This window comes from Anabrus simplex, chromosome 3 (assembly GCF_040414725.1).
Source record: "Anabrus simplex isolate iqAnaSimp1 chromosome 3, ASM4041472v1, whole genome shotgun sequence".
Classification (NCBI taxonomy): Eukaryota; Metazoa; Arthropoda; class Insecta; order Orthoptera; family Tettigoniidae; genus Anabrus; species Anabrus simplex.
Window position 1 is genome coordinate 82,869,130 of NC_090267.1, and position 17,798 is coordinate 82,886,927.

The following is a 17,798-nucleotide window of genomic DNA, read 5'->3' on the forward strand; positions in this document are numbered from 1 at the left end:
AAATGATTGCGAAGAAATTGGAAATTTATTGAACGTCTCCCTTGGTAAGTTATTCCAATCCCTAACTACCCTTCCTATAAACGAATATTTGCCCCAATTTGTCCTCTTGTATTTCAACTTCATCTTCATATTGTGATCTTTCCTACTTTTAAAGACACCACTCAAACGTATTCGTCTACTTATGTCCTCCCACGCCATCTCTCCACTGACAGCTCGGAACATACTACTCAATAGAGCAGCTAGTCTCCTTTCTCCTAGATCTCCCCAGCCCAAACTTTGCAACATTTTTGTAGCGCTACCCTTTTGTCGGAAATCATCCAGAACAAATCGAGCTGCTTTTCTTTGGATTTTTTCCAGTTCTTGTATCAAGTAATCCTGATCAAGATCCCATACACTGGAACCATACTTTAGTTGAGTTCTTACCAGAGACTTATATGCCCTCTCCTTTACAACCTTACTACAACCCCTAAATACCCTCATAACCATGTGCAAATGATGCCTGTCATATCAGGAAGATGTGTGCGTTCGTAAAACTGGTCAGCAATTTGTGTCCAATTTTCTCAGTCTTCTATGTCATATATATTGTTTGCAGTAAATTCCTAAGTTGATCACGCGTTGTTTTTACAATTTTCTCCTATCAGCTATTCACAGGAGAGGGCATAAATGCTTATTCCAGTTGCCAAGTATAGGTAAAAAGAAAGTGTACCTACATTTGTTACAGAGCCAGATGTGTAAACATTGTTTAAAATGTAAATCTTTTAAATGTTAATCAGTGGAGACCGGCCTTTAGATATAACTGAAAATTATGCCTTCTCTGTACCGGTACATTTCTTGGACATGTTCATAGAAATTGATAACAGGAAAATTAATTTAATTTATAAAGGAAGTGTAAAATGCAGTGTATTTCAATCAAATTGTTCAATAATAAAGTGCTTAAGTATCATTATTTTTTTGCTTATCTTAAGGCCGGTCTCCACTGATTAACATTTAACACCAACATGTTTAATTTAACATGTTACAGTTGACATGTATATTGTGATTGTGTCTTCCAATTAACTTTGCATGTTAACTCAGAATGTTGAGTTAACACTTTTAACATGTTGGCGTGTTTTCCGCTCCAAGTGGAAAACATGTCAAGTCAATTCGTTGTTCGTGCGTTGTCGGCACAGCTTCGGCAACTTCCATGATGTTCCCATGCCAACACATAACCTAAACGATGCAAACGACGTGCTCCTCATGAAGCAGGCTTTTAATTACAACACTCCGCAATACTCGTTCTCTTTGTTATAAGCTACAAATACAGCATACGCACGTGTGTCGTTCTCTCTGCACTATACTAAAATGTCAGAAATGGGGTAGAGCAAGGAGATTACTCTGGACTTAATTAGAGATATAATAGAAAGGCCTTATTTGTGGGATGTCTCACCAGAGGAATACAGATATAAAGCGAAGAAAGCCGACAGTTTCCAGGAACTCGAAAATATCTATAATTGTTCCCGCGAGTAAATCGAAAAAAAAAAAATACTAGCGTCCCTCCGCTCCCAGTACAGTCGAGAATTGCAGAAAGTTCAGAAAAGTCGGTAGTCGGGAGCGGACGAAGTTTATACCCTGTACTTCAAAGTGGTTTGCTTTTGAAGCTATGAGCAGAGTGAGGGGAGGAAATGTGCCTAATAAAACTGAATTTCTAAATCATAACAAGAAGCAACAGTGGCAATAACAAAGGCCAATTCCTCTTCATCTGATTCCATTGTCCTTATTTAAAAATACTAGACACCATCTAAATGTATTACCATAAATTGATATGATGAACTACCTGTATATAAACAAAGGATGTCAAGTTTAACATGTTTATTAAGTGTGGACACAATGTTAAATGAAACAGTTTTTGACATTTAACATTTAACATGCTGACGGTGTCACCAGTTAACATTTAACACTTTTAACATTTAACATGTTGTTGTTAAATGTTAATCAGTGGAGACCGGCCTTTAGTGTAACATCCAGACTTTCTTGTGGGAAAATAGACTTCTTCCATTTAGCGCCCTGACTTTTTAAACATGGGCCATTTAATGAGACAAGCTCATCGTAACTACTCGAGCTAATTCGATTATACTTGAAAAAGAGAAGAGATCTGGCCGGAGTTTTACGTGACAGATGCTATGACTAGTAGAGTCCTGATGGGCCCAAATCAGAACATTCGCAGCGCCATCAACAGGCTAGCTGTACACGGATTTTATCATAAGCTATGTGTGAAAGAGATATATCACGAACCAAGCGATGAATGAGTGTGCAAATTGTGTGGGAAAATATGTGAACGATACCACTTCAATAAGTGCAGCTAAAGAGAAAATATCTTACATGAATATAGTAAAGAGTAGGACCATTTACATGCACATTCGTGCGCTCTTCTCTCTTTATTAAAAACTTTCCTTGGTACTGTTGCAGCTCCGAAAACAATGTGTGAAATTTTCCTCTCGGTAATCTGTTACTGAATAATGGATGAACAAAAAATTATCTTTTTTCTTTTCTTGTTCATTTCAAGATACATTAGTACACACGCAAGGGTATTTTTTAAAAAAAATATTATTGTTCATTGTACAATGACTGCTTGTTGGCTGTCGTGTATCGCGCACATCAATGACTAAACAGTTTAGTTCTAATGAAATTGTGGAACGTGAAAGACACGACTGAACTATTGAATTGTATCTAGAATAGGTTGTATGCATCCTCCCGAGTTGCGCGGTTGAAGATGAGAGTATGAAAATCAGAAACTCTGGCGCTCTCTCCTACTAAACGGCTACTCACGTAACTGAGAAACAAAACACTGTGTTTGAAATTTAAAAGGCCAAAGGTGCCTAATGTTGGTCCTTTCGATGAAAGAAAATAAGCGAGATGTTGTAATTTTGCTGTCTACATGAATGGCGAATATTGTTTTTCGCACATCATGACTTTTTAAGACTTGCCTACGGTTCACGTACGTATTTTTCTGTATTCTCAATAACTGAACTGCTTTTCCATCTAGTGTGTGACTCGGCTAGGAAAAGTGACGTTCGTTTGTCCGTGGTATACGCTAAATAATGATGTTTTGTAATTGCCCTATACACTGTCATTTTGTTAAAGTAAGGCATATGAGTTTCGTTTGTATTATTCTGTAATTGCGAAGGCAATTAGTCAAGATTTCAGACATGTTATCGGTATGTTTGTACTACGACTGTCATTGTATAACCTAATTTTATTGAAAGTGTAAACATTGTAATTGCTTCTAATTTCATGTTTTGATGAATTTATTTTTGGTTGACAGTGAGTATTTGTGAATGATAGTGACCATCTGTTGTAAGTTCATATTCCGTTTCAATGTTATGTTTAGTTTGGTGCTATTTACACGTACAACTAGTTGGCAAGCAGCCTTTGATATGGAGGAACAGGAGGGACACATGGCTGTTGATCTCGATGATCCTATGTCAAATGATGAGAGTGACATCATTATCAATGAAGTGGATGGCTTACCAAATGTGCATCCAAATTATATTGAATTGGAGCTTCAGAGGGACACTCCCCAGCAAAATGCTGATGGTGCCCGTTCTTTGGATGAACTAATTCATGATGAAGATCTTCCAACATCTCTTATAGTCACCAATTTAGATAGTTCAATTTTCAAGAATGAAGATAAAAAGGCAAGTATTTTTTAAAGTTGAATTACTGTAATTCATTTATAAAGGGAATGAACATACTTGTGCAGAGAGATTAAAATTTACAGGTCTCGGTAAATCTACTGTACTCATTAGCCTACTTCTCTCTCTGTCCGCCTCTGTAGCGTAACAGTGTTATTAGCTGCTCTCCTCGGAGGCCTGGGTTCGTTTCCCGGTACTGTCAGAAATTTAAGTATGGCAGGAGGGCTGGTATGTGGGTGAAATGGTACATGCAACTCACCTCCATTGGGGATGTGCCTAAATAAAGCTGCCACACCTCAGGATGAGGACAATAGGTTTTTTTTTTTACTTTTTCTTTTATATTTGGTATCGATCTCGCCTTTCCTCCTCGCTCAAAGAGGACACACAGTTATCATGTGCTTCATGAAATTGCTGTGTCGTAACTTACACATTTTTTATGGAACCCATGCACTGCCATCCGTGTGACTACATTGTTTCCAGTTCATATTTTGCTTCAGTCCATTTCTATACCGCATCATAGCTTCTGCAGCATAGAATTCAAGCCATACATGATACCATTTCATGCTCCTTTCTTCAAGCAGCTCAGTACTCTGCCTAGTGAATGACAGTAGTAGTTATATACAACACTTCAAAAACAAACCAAAAGGTATTTTGGTGTTAAAATTTTGATTTATCTGTTATCGAGTCAAACTCCTTGGCTGAATGGTTAGCATTGGTGCCTTCGGTTCAGAAGGTCCTAGATTCGATTTCCAGCTGGGTCAAGAATTTTAATCGCACCTGATTAATTATTTTGGCTTGGCTGGGCGTTTGTGTTTTTGCAACACTTTCCTGTTCATGTTCAGACTACACATCACATTACCAACCAATACAAAAATGCACAATAGTGTTTACATCCCTCCATAGGGTTGACGTCAGGAAGGGCCTCTGGTCGTGAAACGGCCAAATCAACTTGTGACACATTTCACACCTGCGACTCCACAGGTATAGGAAAAAGCGGTAGAAGAATAATAATTATGTTTTGTCTTGATATGTTTCCTGTAGGAGTATAAATTGAACCTGGAAATGTATGCAGTATTAAACAATGTTGTACAGTAACTTTAATTAGAAGGATTAAAATGCATATAGTACAGTACAAAAGTTGAGGCTACATACTTACAGCTGAATAATAACTAAAATGGCATTGATTATTATAGAAGATAGTGATAACATGGATTATCTTAGGTTACCATACTTATGATTAGTCCAGTCTGCCTCCAAGCACTTAACTCATGGAATTTACCCAGGATTGACCAATTTCAGTTAATTCTCAAAGGTGTTGGCACAGCAAATGTCCTCTGAATCCCTTGTCTGTCATGAAAGATGACTAGAAGAGGTAAAACACCAGGGACTCTCAACTTAGGAAAGTGGACTGACAATCATAGGGCCCGTGTGTGAATATGACATTGTTTCCCCTTACTTATGACATGCTCCTAACTTTCATCTTTCCTAACTGACCTCCCCATGTCAACTCTTGTGTGTGTGTGTATATATATATATAATTTTTTTTTTTTTTTTACAATTCTGCTTTGTGTCGCACTAACACAGATTGGTCTTGTGGTGACAATGGAGCAGGAAAGGGCTAGGAGTGGAAAAGAAGCATGGTGTGAAAATGGGAAACCGTGGAAAACCATGGCTGTCAACAGAGGGGTTTGGAATCACTGTCTTCCAAATTCAGGCTCACAGCCACGCAATCCTAACCGCATGGCCAACTTGCTTGGTCTTGTACTCTTCCAAGCCCGTCGGTAATAAGTTTGTGAGATCTAGGGAGTCTTTGATTTTCACATCTCTTTTAGGCCCTTCCTGTTGCCGATACCTCCAATTTTTGAAAGGTCTGAACTCTTCCATTATTTCCTGTGATAAGTTTTAAAAGGGGATGGTTACGCAGTATTGCTTCCCCTTGTCCAATTGCATCATAAATCTTTATCGTAAAAGTACATAATACTCACCTTAGCATAATGGCATTATGTCAGTAGGCAGTTAATAGGTAATTAATTATAACCGAAGACCATTTTGTTTATAAAAAAAGGGAAAGGAACAAGAGAAGCAATTGTAACAGTGAGGCTAATGCTAGAGAGAAGATTAGAAAATGACCTGAATAAATATATGGACATAAAGAAAAGAAAGCATTTCATAATGTCAAATTGGTATGACATATCTTCTCCTCTTAACTTCTTCTCACATTCAGGAGTTCATTAAAGTAATCCTTCCATCTTTTCCTTATCTCCTCTGCTTGTGTATTTATCTCTCCTTTATTCCCTTTCATCTGCTTTGTCTAGACTCCTTTTCTCTTTGCATCCAGGAGATAGTGGGTTCGAACCCCACTGTCAGCAGCCCTGAAGATGGTTTTCCGTGGTTTTACACTTTCGCACCAGGCAAATACTGGGGCTGTACCTTAATTAAGGGCATGACCGCTCCCTTCACACTCCTAGGCCTTCCTATCCTATCGTCGCCGTAAGACCTATCGGTGCATTGTAAAGCAAATTTAAAAAAAAATCATCTCTCTCCCCTCTTGTAAGTCAGTGTAGCATCTTTCTACTGCTGTACACATCCTCTTTCAATTTTCATGTAAATCCCTTGCCCTGTTTCTCAACACAGTCGGGTATGATGTGAGATGAATTTTTGTGGCAAGTTCTTACAACCAAATATACCCTTCCTGATGTCAACCTCATTGGAGGAGTTAATGAGATGAAATGAATTACGTTATGTATGATAGTAGGAAGGGAGAGGGTGTAATCCGCCGCTGGCACATAGCCTACTCCTGTCAAACACCACCAACGGGTCTGTCAAGGCTTTAACGTCCCCATCTGACAGACGAGTCACCATGGACAGTGTAATGCCGTCACTCCATATGAACATTGTGGAGAAGTTTAGACTTGAATCCAGGCTATTGGCATGCAATCTAGTGATTAGAAATTGTTTGCCACCTCATCTTCTACCCTGCCGACCAACATTCTGATTGTTGATAAACTTAACCATAATAGGAATTTATTTGATCCTGTATTGACCTTTCTAAATAGTTTCTTTAATAGATTTCAACATTCTGACGGTGCTGTTTTTTTACCAACGGGACTTGAATAACCACAGTGTCAGACCATAGAGACTTAACGCCTTAACGATCATGGCCACCAGGCGGGCAAATCTTGTAGAAGGAGTACAAGATGAAAATAAAAACAGAAGTAATGGAGTGGAGTCAAACATGGCTAGGTGATTGAGGACATAGGCCTGATAGATTACGATATGAAGTCTTAAAAGAAGTAGGTGAACATTGTTACTTGGGTAGTGAGAATAACTAATATGGCTAAGGACGTCTGTTACTTGGGTAGTAGAATAACTAATATGGCAGAAATAAGGACGTCATAAAATGCAGATTAGGACAAATAAGGAAGGCCTTTCTTAAGAAGAGATTTTTGCACATGCCGAACTCTGGTCTGGGAATTAGAAATATGTTTTTTAAGACTTTCGTCTGGTGTGTAGCATTGTACAAATAAGTAAGACACATGGACAATAACTAATAAAGGAAGAGAATAGAAGCTTTTGAAATGTGTTACAGAAGAATGCTGAAGGTGAAGTGGGTAGATCAAATCATGAATGAGGAGGTACTGAATCAAATTGGTGAGAGAACAATTTAGCTAAATTTGACCAGAAAAGGAGGTAGGATGATAAGACACATCTTAAGACACCCAGGACTTGTTCAGTTAGTTTTGTGGGGGGAAGTGTACGCCATAAAAAGTAGGAGTAGACTAAGGCATGAATTTGACAAACAAATTAGAGTATCGTAGATATAGAATGTGAGCCGGCCCCGCGATGTAGGGGTAGCATGCCTGCCTTTCACCCGGAGGCCCCGGGTTCAATTCCCGGCCAGGTCAGGGATTTTTTTTTACCTTGATCCGAGGGCTTCTTTGAGGTCCACCCAGCCTACGTGATTACAATTGAGAATTCGTCGTGCTGACCACACGACGCCTCGTAATCTATTGGCCGCTGAGCAGCGGTTGCTTGGTAGGTCATGGCCCTTTGGGGCTGTTGCGCCGTGGGGTTTGTTTTTTTAGATGTAGCATGTAGTATTTATGTAGAAATGGAAAGGTTAGCTCAGGATAGGGTGGCATGGTGAGTTGCATCAAACCAGTCTGTGGACTGATGACCCAAACAAAAATGCATAGGACTTTCCTTGGCAATTTTTGTTCTTTTCTGACTCTGTCAGTATTAGAATTGCAAAGTTTAGGGAGTTTATTTTCATACCCTTCATGGCCCTTCTCTATCCTTTGCTGATACTTCAATTTTTCAAAGTGTCTGTCCTCTTCCATTTCTCTCTGATTTAATGTTGAGAGAGAAGGGTTGCTCAGTTGTATTTCTTCTTAACACAGTTATCACCACCACCAACAACTTTTTGATGCCGACTCTATATGGAGAGATGTATTGACTATTGGGTATTTTTGTGGTGGTTGGTAAAGTGGGTGTTGTATGTAAATGAAGGGATGTGTATTGAGACAAACCCCAGAAGCAGCTAATATCTCCAACCTGGCCAAGAATTGTACGCGGGGTCCTCTGAAGCAAGAAATGTGAAGCTGACCATTGAGCTGAGGAACAGGTCTATCTTTTCTAATCGTCTTGATGTAATCATTAATACTTTTTATTTATCCTCATAACCCTCTTGTTGATGAAAAATTGTGCCTAATTCTTCTGTTGTTTCTAAAGTATACCTACTATTGGAGTGCATTAGTTAGCATCATCATAGTCTACTTAAGAAAAGTAAATGGAAAAAGTAGTAATTTCCTTACAAACTGTTTACCCATAAAAGTCTGTCTCAGCTGTTGGTTGGTTAGTGAATAGTTTTACCAACTTATCTCTTCACTCTCCTCCTCCTCCTCCTCCTCCTCCTTCTCTCTCCTCTTATCCTAACTTACATTTATTTTCATCATATATATTTTCATTTTACATAAATTTATCTTACCTGTTATATATTCCTGGACTTAGATAATCCACTCTGTACAAAATTGTTAATTTTCTATACAGTATTAAGTTATAGGTTGCTTAGATATTTGAAAGTATTTTAAAGTAAACCTATCAGTGAAATTTGCTTTTATTATTTCAGAAAGAGCTAGAAGTATTGTTTAGTCAGTTTGGTGAACCAGCATCATTCCAGTTTTTCCGGAGCTTCAGAAGAATGCGAGTGAACTACAACTGCCCTGCTGCTGCTGCAAAGGCTAGAATACACTTACATCAGACTCGTTTTGGGGACACCATTATTAACTGTTACTTTGCACAGGTAGGATATTGATCACTGTTTCAATAAGGCTTGAGTCATGTTTTGAAAGATTTTTTTAACCCTGTTTTTCCTTAATGCCAATCATTCTGTTGTTCTTCTAGCATGGATACTGTGGTGTTGTGGCAGTTGCATATAAGTAAGAATGTCTTTGGTAAGCCACTCAGTAATGAGAGCTAAACTCATTGGCACATACCAACAGCTCTGAGCCATGCGATAGCATGAGGGGCACATGAACCGTGTTAGCTTGGTCAGATTTGAACATATATTTTAAGACTTCTGCCAAGATTTGGCATGACATGTTATGATCCGTTCGAAAAAGGAAGAGTTGGTCTTTCTTTTGAGATAAACTGTGCTTGATTATCTCTACTAGTTCACATTTTATTCAGGGAACAAGGCCAGAATGCGCTGGCATATCCATGATGTCATACTTGCGGGATCTGTCTGGGTAGTGGGGATTTCGGGTGGGGAGAAACTAAAATTAGTGAATAGTTTTACCAACTTATCTCTTCACTCTCCTCCTCCTCTCTCCTCTTATCCTAACTTACATTTATTTTCATCATATATATTTTCATTTTACATAAATTTATCTTACCTGTTATATATTCCTGGTGACAGGTCGATTTGAACCACCAGTCTCAAAGTCTGGTAGTCTCGTACCTTTACCACTTCGCTAACATGTCACTTGCCAAGTAAAGATTTAAGAGTCGTGTAAATATACAGGGTGAAGCGAAATTCGCGCACTCGGGTGTCGCAGCGCGACTCCTCACATGCCAGCAATAAAAAAAGTCTCTCACAAAAGTTGGTCCTGCGAGTATATCAGGCAGAAAAAGGACGTTGAGGTGTGGCAATTTGGCAACACTGTAAGCACATGTAGGTTAACTACCTCTGTCAGCACATGTTATTCGTGCTGTACAGTTGGTGCAGTGGATAGAGTTTTGGGTTAGCATGCAGGAGGTCGAGGAGTCGATTCTGGGTTGAACCGTGTATTTTTTTTATTTTGTAAATGTAGTACAGGTGGTGTGTGGTATCTGGCATCTTAATCGTCAACAGTGATTGCAGCGGGTCCTATAGACACCATTTGCACTTACATACTACGATCCTAGAAATGGACGAACAATCGCTCTCATTGGTCAGCTTTGAAAGACGCCCTTTCCACGTCGTGGGCATGAATTCATTCGCACCACTTCATGTACTAGATGCGAAACCTGTTTTCTTTGTGCCCTCCTCCATTGGTCTCATAGATTAGTACCAACTATTATTCTTGCCTCGTTCAGGTCCATTACATTTCGTTAGGGCCTTACGTTACCAGTAGGCCTAGCAAAGTATTGTTGTGTTCAGCGTTACAAAATGTTGTAAATGTAGGATACATGTGACGTAAGGTACGGGTATCTTACTGTATTACAGTATGTAATGTCCTATGGGAATTAGCAAATAAAAAATGTGCCTCAACCCAGGATCGAACCCTCGACCTCCTGCATGCGAACCCAAAACTCTATCCACTGCACCAACTGTACAGCACGGGTAATATTTGCTGACAGAGGTACTTACCCTACATGTGGTTACCGTGTTGCCAAATTGCCACACCTCAACGTCCTTTTTCTGCCTGATATACTCGCAGGACCAACTTTTGTGAGAGACATTTTTTTATTGCTGGCGAGTAAGGAGTCGCGCTGCGACGCCCAAGTGCACGAATTTCGCTTCACCCTGTATAGGGTATACGGATACAGAGTATATTGCCATTAAGACAGATGGCATTGCGAATTAATTCACATTTACCACGGAACATGTCACTGTCATATGTGACTGAATTGCTATCGATATTACTTTGAGAAACGATAAAAAGTACGTGAACTCAAAATCTGCGTACGTGAACTTTACCACAACACATTCCTTCTATAAAAAGTGATACCTTGTAGCATATCCACCTTCATTTCAGCCACATTTATTATTTTTAAAAAATTGCAGAATCACAGTAGAGGAAAATACATTCAATGTTTTTAAATAGTGCGGAACATAAATTGGTGAGGTTGGACATCCTGCCCATCATTCATGAGATTGAATCGGTGTTGCATGTTCTGTCTGTGTGTGTATTTGTTTGTGTGTGACAGGATATTATGCTAGTCAAAAATAGTACAATAATAGTAAAAACTAAGTTCACTGCAAATATAGTTGACTGGATATTTCTTTTCCTTAAAGAACAGTGAGTGCCATAAATTAATATTATCATCATCATTGTCCCACTCCAGTTGCCCAGTTGCAAGTCAGCAGGAGAGTATTGAGTACAGTCACTTTCAGTAAGAAAAAGAGCCTCGAAAAGAAGATTATAGACCGGACTGACACATCCTCTCAGACAATTGTAAAGTATGATGACCGTAAGGCTGATGATATACATTGTTCTGAAAAACCCCAAATAAAAAAGAGACCCAAATACCGAATTGGAACTATGAACATTCTATCATTAACTGGAAAGGGAGAAGAACTCCTAGACATGATGGATAGAAGAAAAATATCAATATTGGGATTAAGTGAGACCAAATGGAAAGGGATTGGAAGTAAGACACTTCGTGGAGGATATAAATTATACTGGAGTGGACAGGAGAAGGTAGCGAAAAATGGTGTTGGATTCTTAATTAACAAAGGGACTTATGCTACAGCTGAAGTTATCTGCAAAAGTGATAGAATCATTAAAATGTTCATGAAACTGGAGAAAAGTAAGTACACCGTCATACAAGTGTATGCCCCACAGACAGGCTGCAGTGAGGAAGACAAAGAGAAATTTAGGCAAGACCTGGAAGATACAGTTAATGAGGAAAATGTTATTATTATTGGAGATCTAAATGCGCAGGTTGAGGTAGACAGACTTTGGTACGAGAACATCATTGGTCCACATGGATTTGGACAAAGGAATGTAGAAGGAGAACAACTATTAGATCTGTGCAGAAGAAATTATCTTATAATCAAAAATACATTCTTCAGAAAAAGAGACAGTCACAGAATAACAAGGTACAGTTGGGATGGCCAGTATAGAACATTGACTACGTAATCACGAATAAAGATGGTGGCAGGTACATCACAGAAGTAAAGGTCATCCCTAGTGAAAGCATGGACAGTGACCACAGATTGTTGGTAGTAGACTTCAAACATAAGACTAATGAAACGCAGAAAATTATTATGAAAAAACCAAGGATTAAAACTTGGAAGTTGCAAGAAGTCCAAATAAAGGAAGAATACAAACTAAGGATTCAACAGAGTTTGCGGAAGGGTGAAGTAACCAGTGTTAATGAAGAGTGGAAGGCCTTCAAAGACATCTTTGTGGGAGAAGCCAAAAACCTATGTGGAGTTACAAGTTCAATCAAAAGAAAAAAGGAGACACCATGGTGGACTGATAGAGTGAAAACGGCAGTGAAAGAAAGAAACCAAATAAAGTACTGGACAACGAAAAACAAACAGGGACAAGAACGAAATGAACAAGAAATACAAAGACTTCAAGGAGTATACAGGAACAAGAAACTCGCTGTAAAGAACATTGTAAGGGAAGAAAAAGAGAAGAAATGGAATGAGTTTGCAGACAAACTGGAAGAGGACAGTAGAGGAAATATGAAATTGCTATACAGAGTAGTGAAAAACAAGTGAAGGGATCAAGAGACCATAGAACGTGATGATGGAACTCTGGCACAAGAAGAGGGAGAAATTAAACAAGAACTCAAGATCTATTTCAAAAAGCTGCTGAATGGAGATGCAGAAAACATAACAACGGATAGAGAAGAGCCAAGTCGAGGAACCACAACTGAACCACCAATTACATGGCTTGAGGTTGAAAATGCGCTCAAGAGCATGAAGAAAGGAAGGGCAGTGGGCATAGATGAGCTAAGTGCAGATATACTGAAAGCAGCGGGAATTCCAGGAATCCAATGGCTCTACAGACTGCTCAACAAGATATGGGAGGAAAATACTATTCCAGAGGACTGGAAGATGGGCATCATTGTACCTCTGTTCAAGAAAGGAAGCCGACGAAAATGTACTAATTGCCGTGGTATCACACTACTGTCTCATGTCCTGAAAATATTGGAAAAAATAATAGAGGCCAGAATCAGAGATATTGTTGAACCAATTTTGGAAGAAGAGCAGTATGGTTTCAGACCAGGAAGGTCAACTACAGACCTTATATTTGCAATTAGGATGCTAATGGAAAAGTACTGGGAGAAGAACAAGCCTTTATTTCTAATATTTTTGGACATTGAGAAAGCATACGACAATGTACCAAGGGAAAGATTTGGCAATGCCTGAAAGAACTTCAAGTGCGAGACAGCCTCATAGACAAAGTGAAAATGTTGTATAGTGGGAATAGAAGCTGTATTCAAGTAGGATGTGGTTTGTCGGACTGGTTTGGAACAAAGAGAGGAGTGCAGCAGGGCAGCTCATTGTCACCACTATTTATTATTGTAATGGATGTAGTAATGAAATCTATTAAAAGGAAAGAACATGGAGATATCAAAGCCTTCACATTTGCAGATGATGTTGCGATCTGGAGTGACTCGGAAGAGGAATTGGGAGAGAGAATGCAAAGCTGGAATGAGGAGTTTAAGAAATATGGTTTAAACATCAGCAAGACCAAGACCGTGGTGTTGAAAGTGTATGGGGAAGGAGCAGAACCAATAGTCATGTTAAATGAAGCCCAACTGGACAGCGTTCCAGTTTTCAAATACTTGGGTAGCATTATATAAAATGACAACCTAGCAAAACATGAGGTGAACAATCGAATCAATAAGGCAACACAATTTTACCACCAGGTAAGATACCTGCTGTGGGATGAACAAATACCCATGAAAACAAAAATGACATTGTACAAGTCCTATTATAGGCTACACCAATTCTTACATACAGTCTCGAAACCACAACACTGACCAATAGAGATAACTCCAAACTTCAGGCAGCTGAAATGAAATTCCTACACACTATGATCCAGAAAACCAGGAAAGACAACATTAGGAATGAGAAAATTAGAGAAGAAGTAGGAATAGATGATTCTCTCCTCAATAAGATTCAGATATCAAGACTGAAGTGGTTTGGTCACATGAAGAGGATGCCAGTAAACAGAACTGCAAGGAAGGAATTTGACAGAAAAGTAGAAGGAAGACGACCCATGGGAAGGCCACGAAGGAAATGGATAGATTTAGTTAAGAACGATGTACTGCTGAGAGGTCATGATTGGGACAAGTTGGTGGAGGAAGAATAGTACAAGGACAGGATGAGATGGAGGAGGCTCATATACCACACCTGGGAAACTGGGGATGGTTAAGGATGATGATGATGACTGTGTATGTATGTATGTATGTATGTATGTATGTATGTATGAATCAGTTGTATCATTTGTTTGTATGGTGTTGGTTGTTTCTACCTGACGAAACCTTGATAGACCAATAATTTATTCCATTTGTATGTTTATTGTATTCAATCATTGTCACCACCAGTGGTTTCAATGACAACGGTCTGTTAATTAGATATTCTGTTGCACTGAACCTAACCTAACCTAACCTAACCTATCCTAACCTTACCTTGTGACTATCACTGGTTTTTGGTGGATTACAATGGTGTTGTCACTAGTCAATATTGTCCCAAGGGATGCTTGAGGAGTACTGGCCGCTTCGCATCTCTTCTTAACATTCTAAAATCATACAAAAACAGTGCGTGTCCACAGTTATTGTTAGAATTGTAAAAAGAAAGAGAAGTTTATTTTTGTGGTTTTGTGTAATTTAAATATTTTGTTTATTTGACAAATCTATTGTTTCAATAATAACTTATTTAGAATAGTGTAATTTCATATAGATAACTATTCTTGTTGTTAACTAATAACTTGTTTAGAATGTTCGTGTAGATGATTAGGTATCAAGTCCACAAATTGTATGGTGACTGATGAAGAGAACGGTGGGGTTCTCGAAACATGTTTGACCTTTTTTTAATATAGTTTAAATAAATTTTAATAGTATTTAATAGTATTGACAAGATGGAAATAGATCTTTTTCAGTGGTATTTAAGTAAACACCAGTTGTGTCACCAGATATCTTTTACATGCCAACATCGTACCACATGGAGTGTTGAATGAACTTTTTTTACTGCCTTTCAAATATCTGATCAACTATTCAAGGTTTGAACCTGCGATCTTGGAATCTGGTGGCTGACGCTCTGAAACTTTGAGGTGAAGGTGTTGAGAATTATGCTGAACATGCAAAACTGAATAGTTAATGAGCACAAGGAAAGGTTTCTCCTCTTCAGAAGGGTCAAGCACTCTAAAGATGTTGTGCATTACCGGTTGTTTCACCATCCCCTTGCAATTTATTTAAAATGCATCCTGCTGCTTTTATGCAATTCTGAAATACAGCGGTCCCTCTATCTAAACCGGGGTAATGTAACGAGATGTGTTGTTACGGGCTAGAAGACAGCGGAAATCATGAGCACCACTATTAATTCATTATGGGTACCTCGAATGAACCCATAAAACAAGCATAGATACGAAGAACACTTACCTTATAACAGGAGGTGCGCACGCAGACCAGGAGCAGATTTTATCATCACCACTTATTCAATACAAACCACGTGCTATGTAGTTGAAATCTACATAATACTATATTAACTTCTCAGGGACATGTTTCGCCCCTTGTTAAGGGCATCATCAGCCTGTAGGTAACCTTAAGGTCAAATGTCTGAAACATTATCTATCCATACATGGTTTACAATGAGAATTACATTACATATTAAAAACCTTTTAAATTTACATATTACAATTATAATATAAAAAGATGCCAGATTGCACACTATGAGTATCGAGAATTGATAGTGTCTTATACACATGAAAATTAGAAGCTTATTAGTGCTGTTCTTTTTAGATTCTAAAAAAATCCAAAGCTAAAATGGATCCTCTTCAGAAGTGTAGTAAATATAGCAGGATGCATAAAACTAAATCGCAAGGGGCTGGTGAACCACCCAGTATAACAGCTGTCCGAGCATTTCAAGGTGGAAGCCTCATTGCAAATGCTGCTGCCATGAAGGTTATAGTGAGATTGAAATCCTTGGTCATGTACTGGGATTCTGCTCCAGAGGTGAACTACAGGGGAATAGCAGACATAATCATGTACAGGCAGCACAAGCATCCTCACTATGCTCCAGAGAGAGGCAAGTTTTTGAGGAAGTTCACTGCTTGTCATCCTGAGGTTCCAACAAAAAAGTAGACATTGTGGCAATAAACCAAATGCTGCATGTGGCTTATGCGTTAAAGCAGTCTGAGAACTTGGTCCAACAGGCAAAGGAGGTTGATATAGAGAAAAAAGAGATACATGAACCATGTCTTCCATACCTAAATTATTGTTAAAACAACCCATTAAGAAACTCGGAAGATTTTGCATCACCATTTGTATTTTTAACTAGTAGAGAATTAGAACAGATTTGTACAAAAAATTGTAATAATCTTGTGGCTAGGCCTGTACCAAACATTTGTGGTCAGCTGTGTATACAGTCGGACAAATATAATTATTTTATCTCGCCATTCACATCTAAGAGCTGAGAAGTAACACGACTGCTATCTTTGTTGACAACTCCGAAATCAAGTGCTTCATTTTTGAATATTTGTGTGACAGTACTGACAGTGACAGTGATTGTAGGGAAACTATTGTAATCCAGTGTATGTAAGGGTATGAAAACAAGTAACTTACTCCTGAGGTCGTAATTCTCTCTCTGCAATATACTACCCTCTTAGTGGAGTACTTTAGCATTCTTGAGCGTACTTTTAATGATGTGATCAAATGTCATTGCGGTCAACAGCATAGTGATTTTTGAGTATATATATTGTTTGCTCCACTTCACTTCTCAGTTTCAGTGGCTCATAATCAACCATGATGCTCGTCTGGCTGAAAATACTGTGTACTGTACTTCGTTATCACTGTACGGTTGTGGTATTTTATGCATCTTGCAACAGTTTGATATTTTTCATTCAAAATCATTTCACAGCTCAGGTCCGAGGTTTGAACTCCCATGTGATTATCTTCACCTTAATTCAGGCCACAATTCCTCTCTCTCCTATTCCATTTTCACTGTAGACCTGTCTGAGTACATGTGACTTAAAAGAGATTGCAATAGTTTTATGGAAATTATCAGGAAAAGATCTAGGTGATTGCATGATTTAAAAAAATATTATCTAGTAATGGTTTTTTGTATATATGAGAATTGCAAATTCAGGCTAGAGAGCTGAGCTGTAAGTTCTGAAAGTTTTACTTCAGTAAATTGCATGTTTACTGAAGTATGAAATGTCAGATATCATTCAACTTAGTAGCTTGAAAGGTGTACCACCCTATATAAATCAGTTTTAAAGGGTTCCTTCTGTCAGCAAAGACTTTCTATTGTAGGTTTAAGGCAGACTTCCCTGAGCGTGCTAACCACTGTAATTTTCAAGATGCTTATTTTTTAATTTTTTTACCAAAATTCTTCATGGTGTCAACATCAGAGTGATGTCTTGCCTGCATTTTAATTCCTCTCAATTCAAGACACATTTCTCTGAAAACAAATATATGGTCAGATCCATAGTCTGCTCTCAAATGCAAGTTTTGCAGATCATTATTGATTTGTTCCATTGTCATTTCACTAATATGTAATCAGTCCAGTGTTTAGTCTAAAAGTAACCTCCTGGAGAAATCTACAAACCACAATTATAGAAGACATTCACTTCTAACATTTCTTTTTCCTAGTTTGTAGCAGCCAATATTTTGGACCTGTTTTACTCCATCTTGTGCTGGCCCCACGGTGTAGGGATAGTGAGCCTGCCTTTATGTAGAGGC

The 17,798-nt window shown here is 38.5% G+C and overlaps 1 protein-coding gene across 1 annotated transcript in view; it reads left to right on the top strand.

Annotated features, from left to right (window-relative positions):
• Positions 1 to 2,822: 2,822 nt before the first annotated feature.
• The window catches only part of sra (RRM_RCAN_like domain containing protein Sra), a 147,538-nt gene continuing 132,562 nt past the window's right edge, over positions 2,823 to 17,798 (top strand). Inside the window, exons 1-3 of the mRNA XM_067142604.2 lie at positions 2,823 to 2,974; positions 3,368 to 3,674; positions 8,800 to 8,973. Of these exons, the coding sequence (XP_066998705.1) occupies positions 3,414 to 3,674; positions 8,800 to 8,973 (435 nt within the window). The 5' untranslated portion in view covers positions 2,823 to 2,974; positions 3,368 to 3,413. The remainder of the gene's footprint in view (positions 2,975 to 3,367; positions 3,675 to 8,799; positions 8,974 to 17,798) is intronic.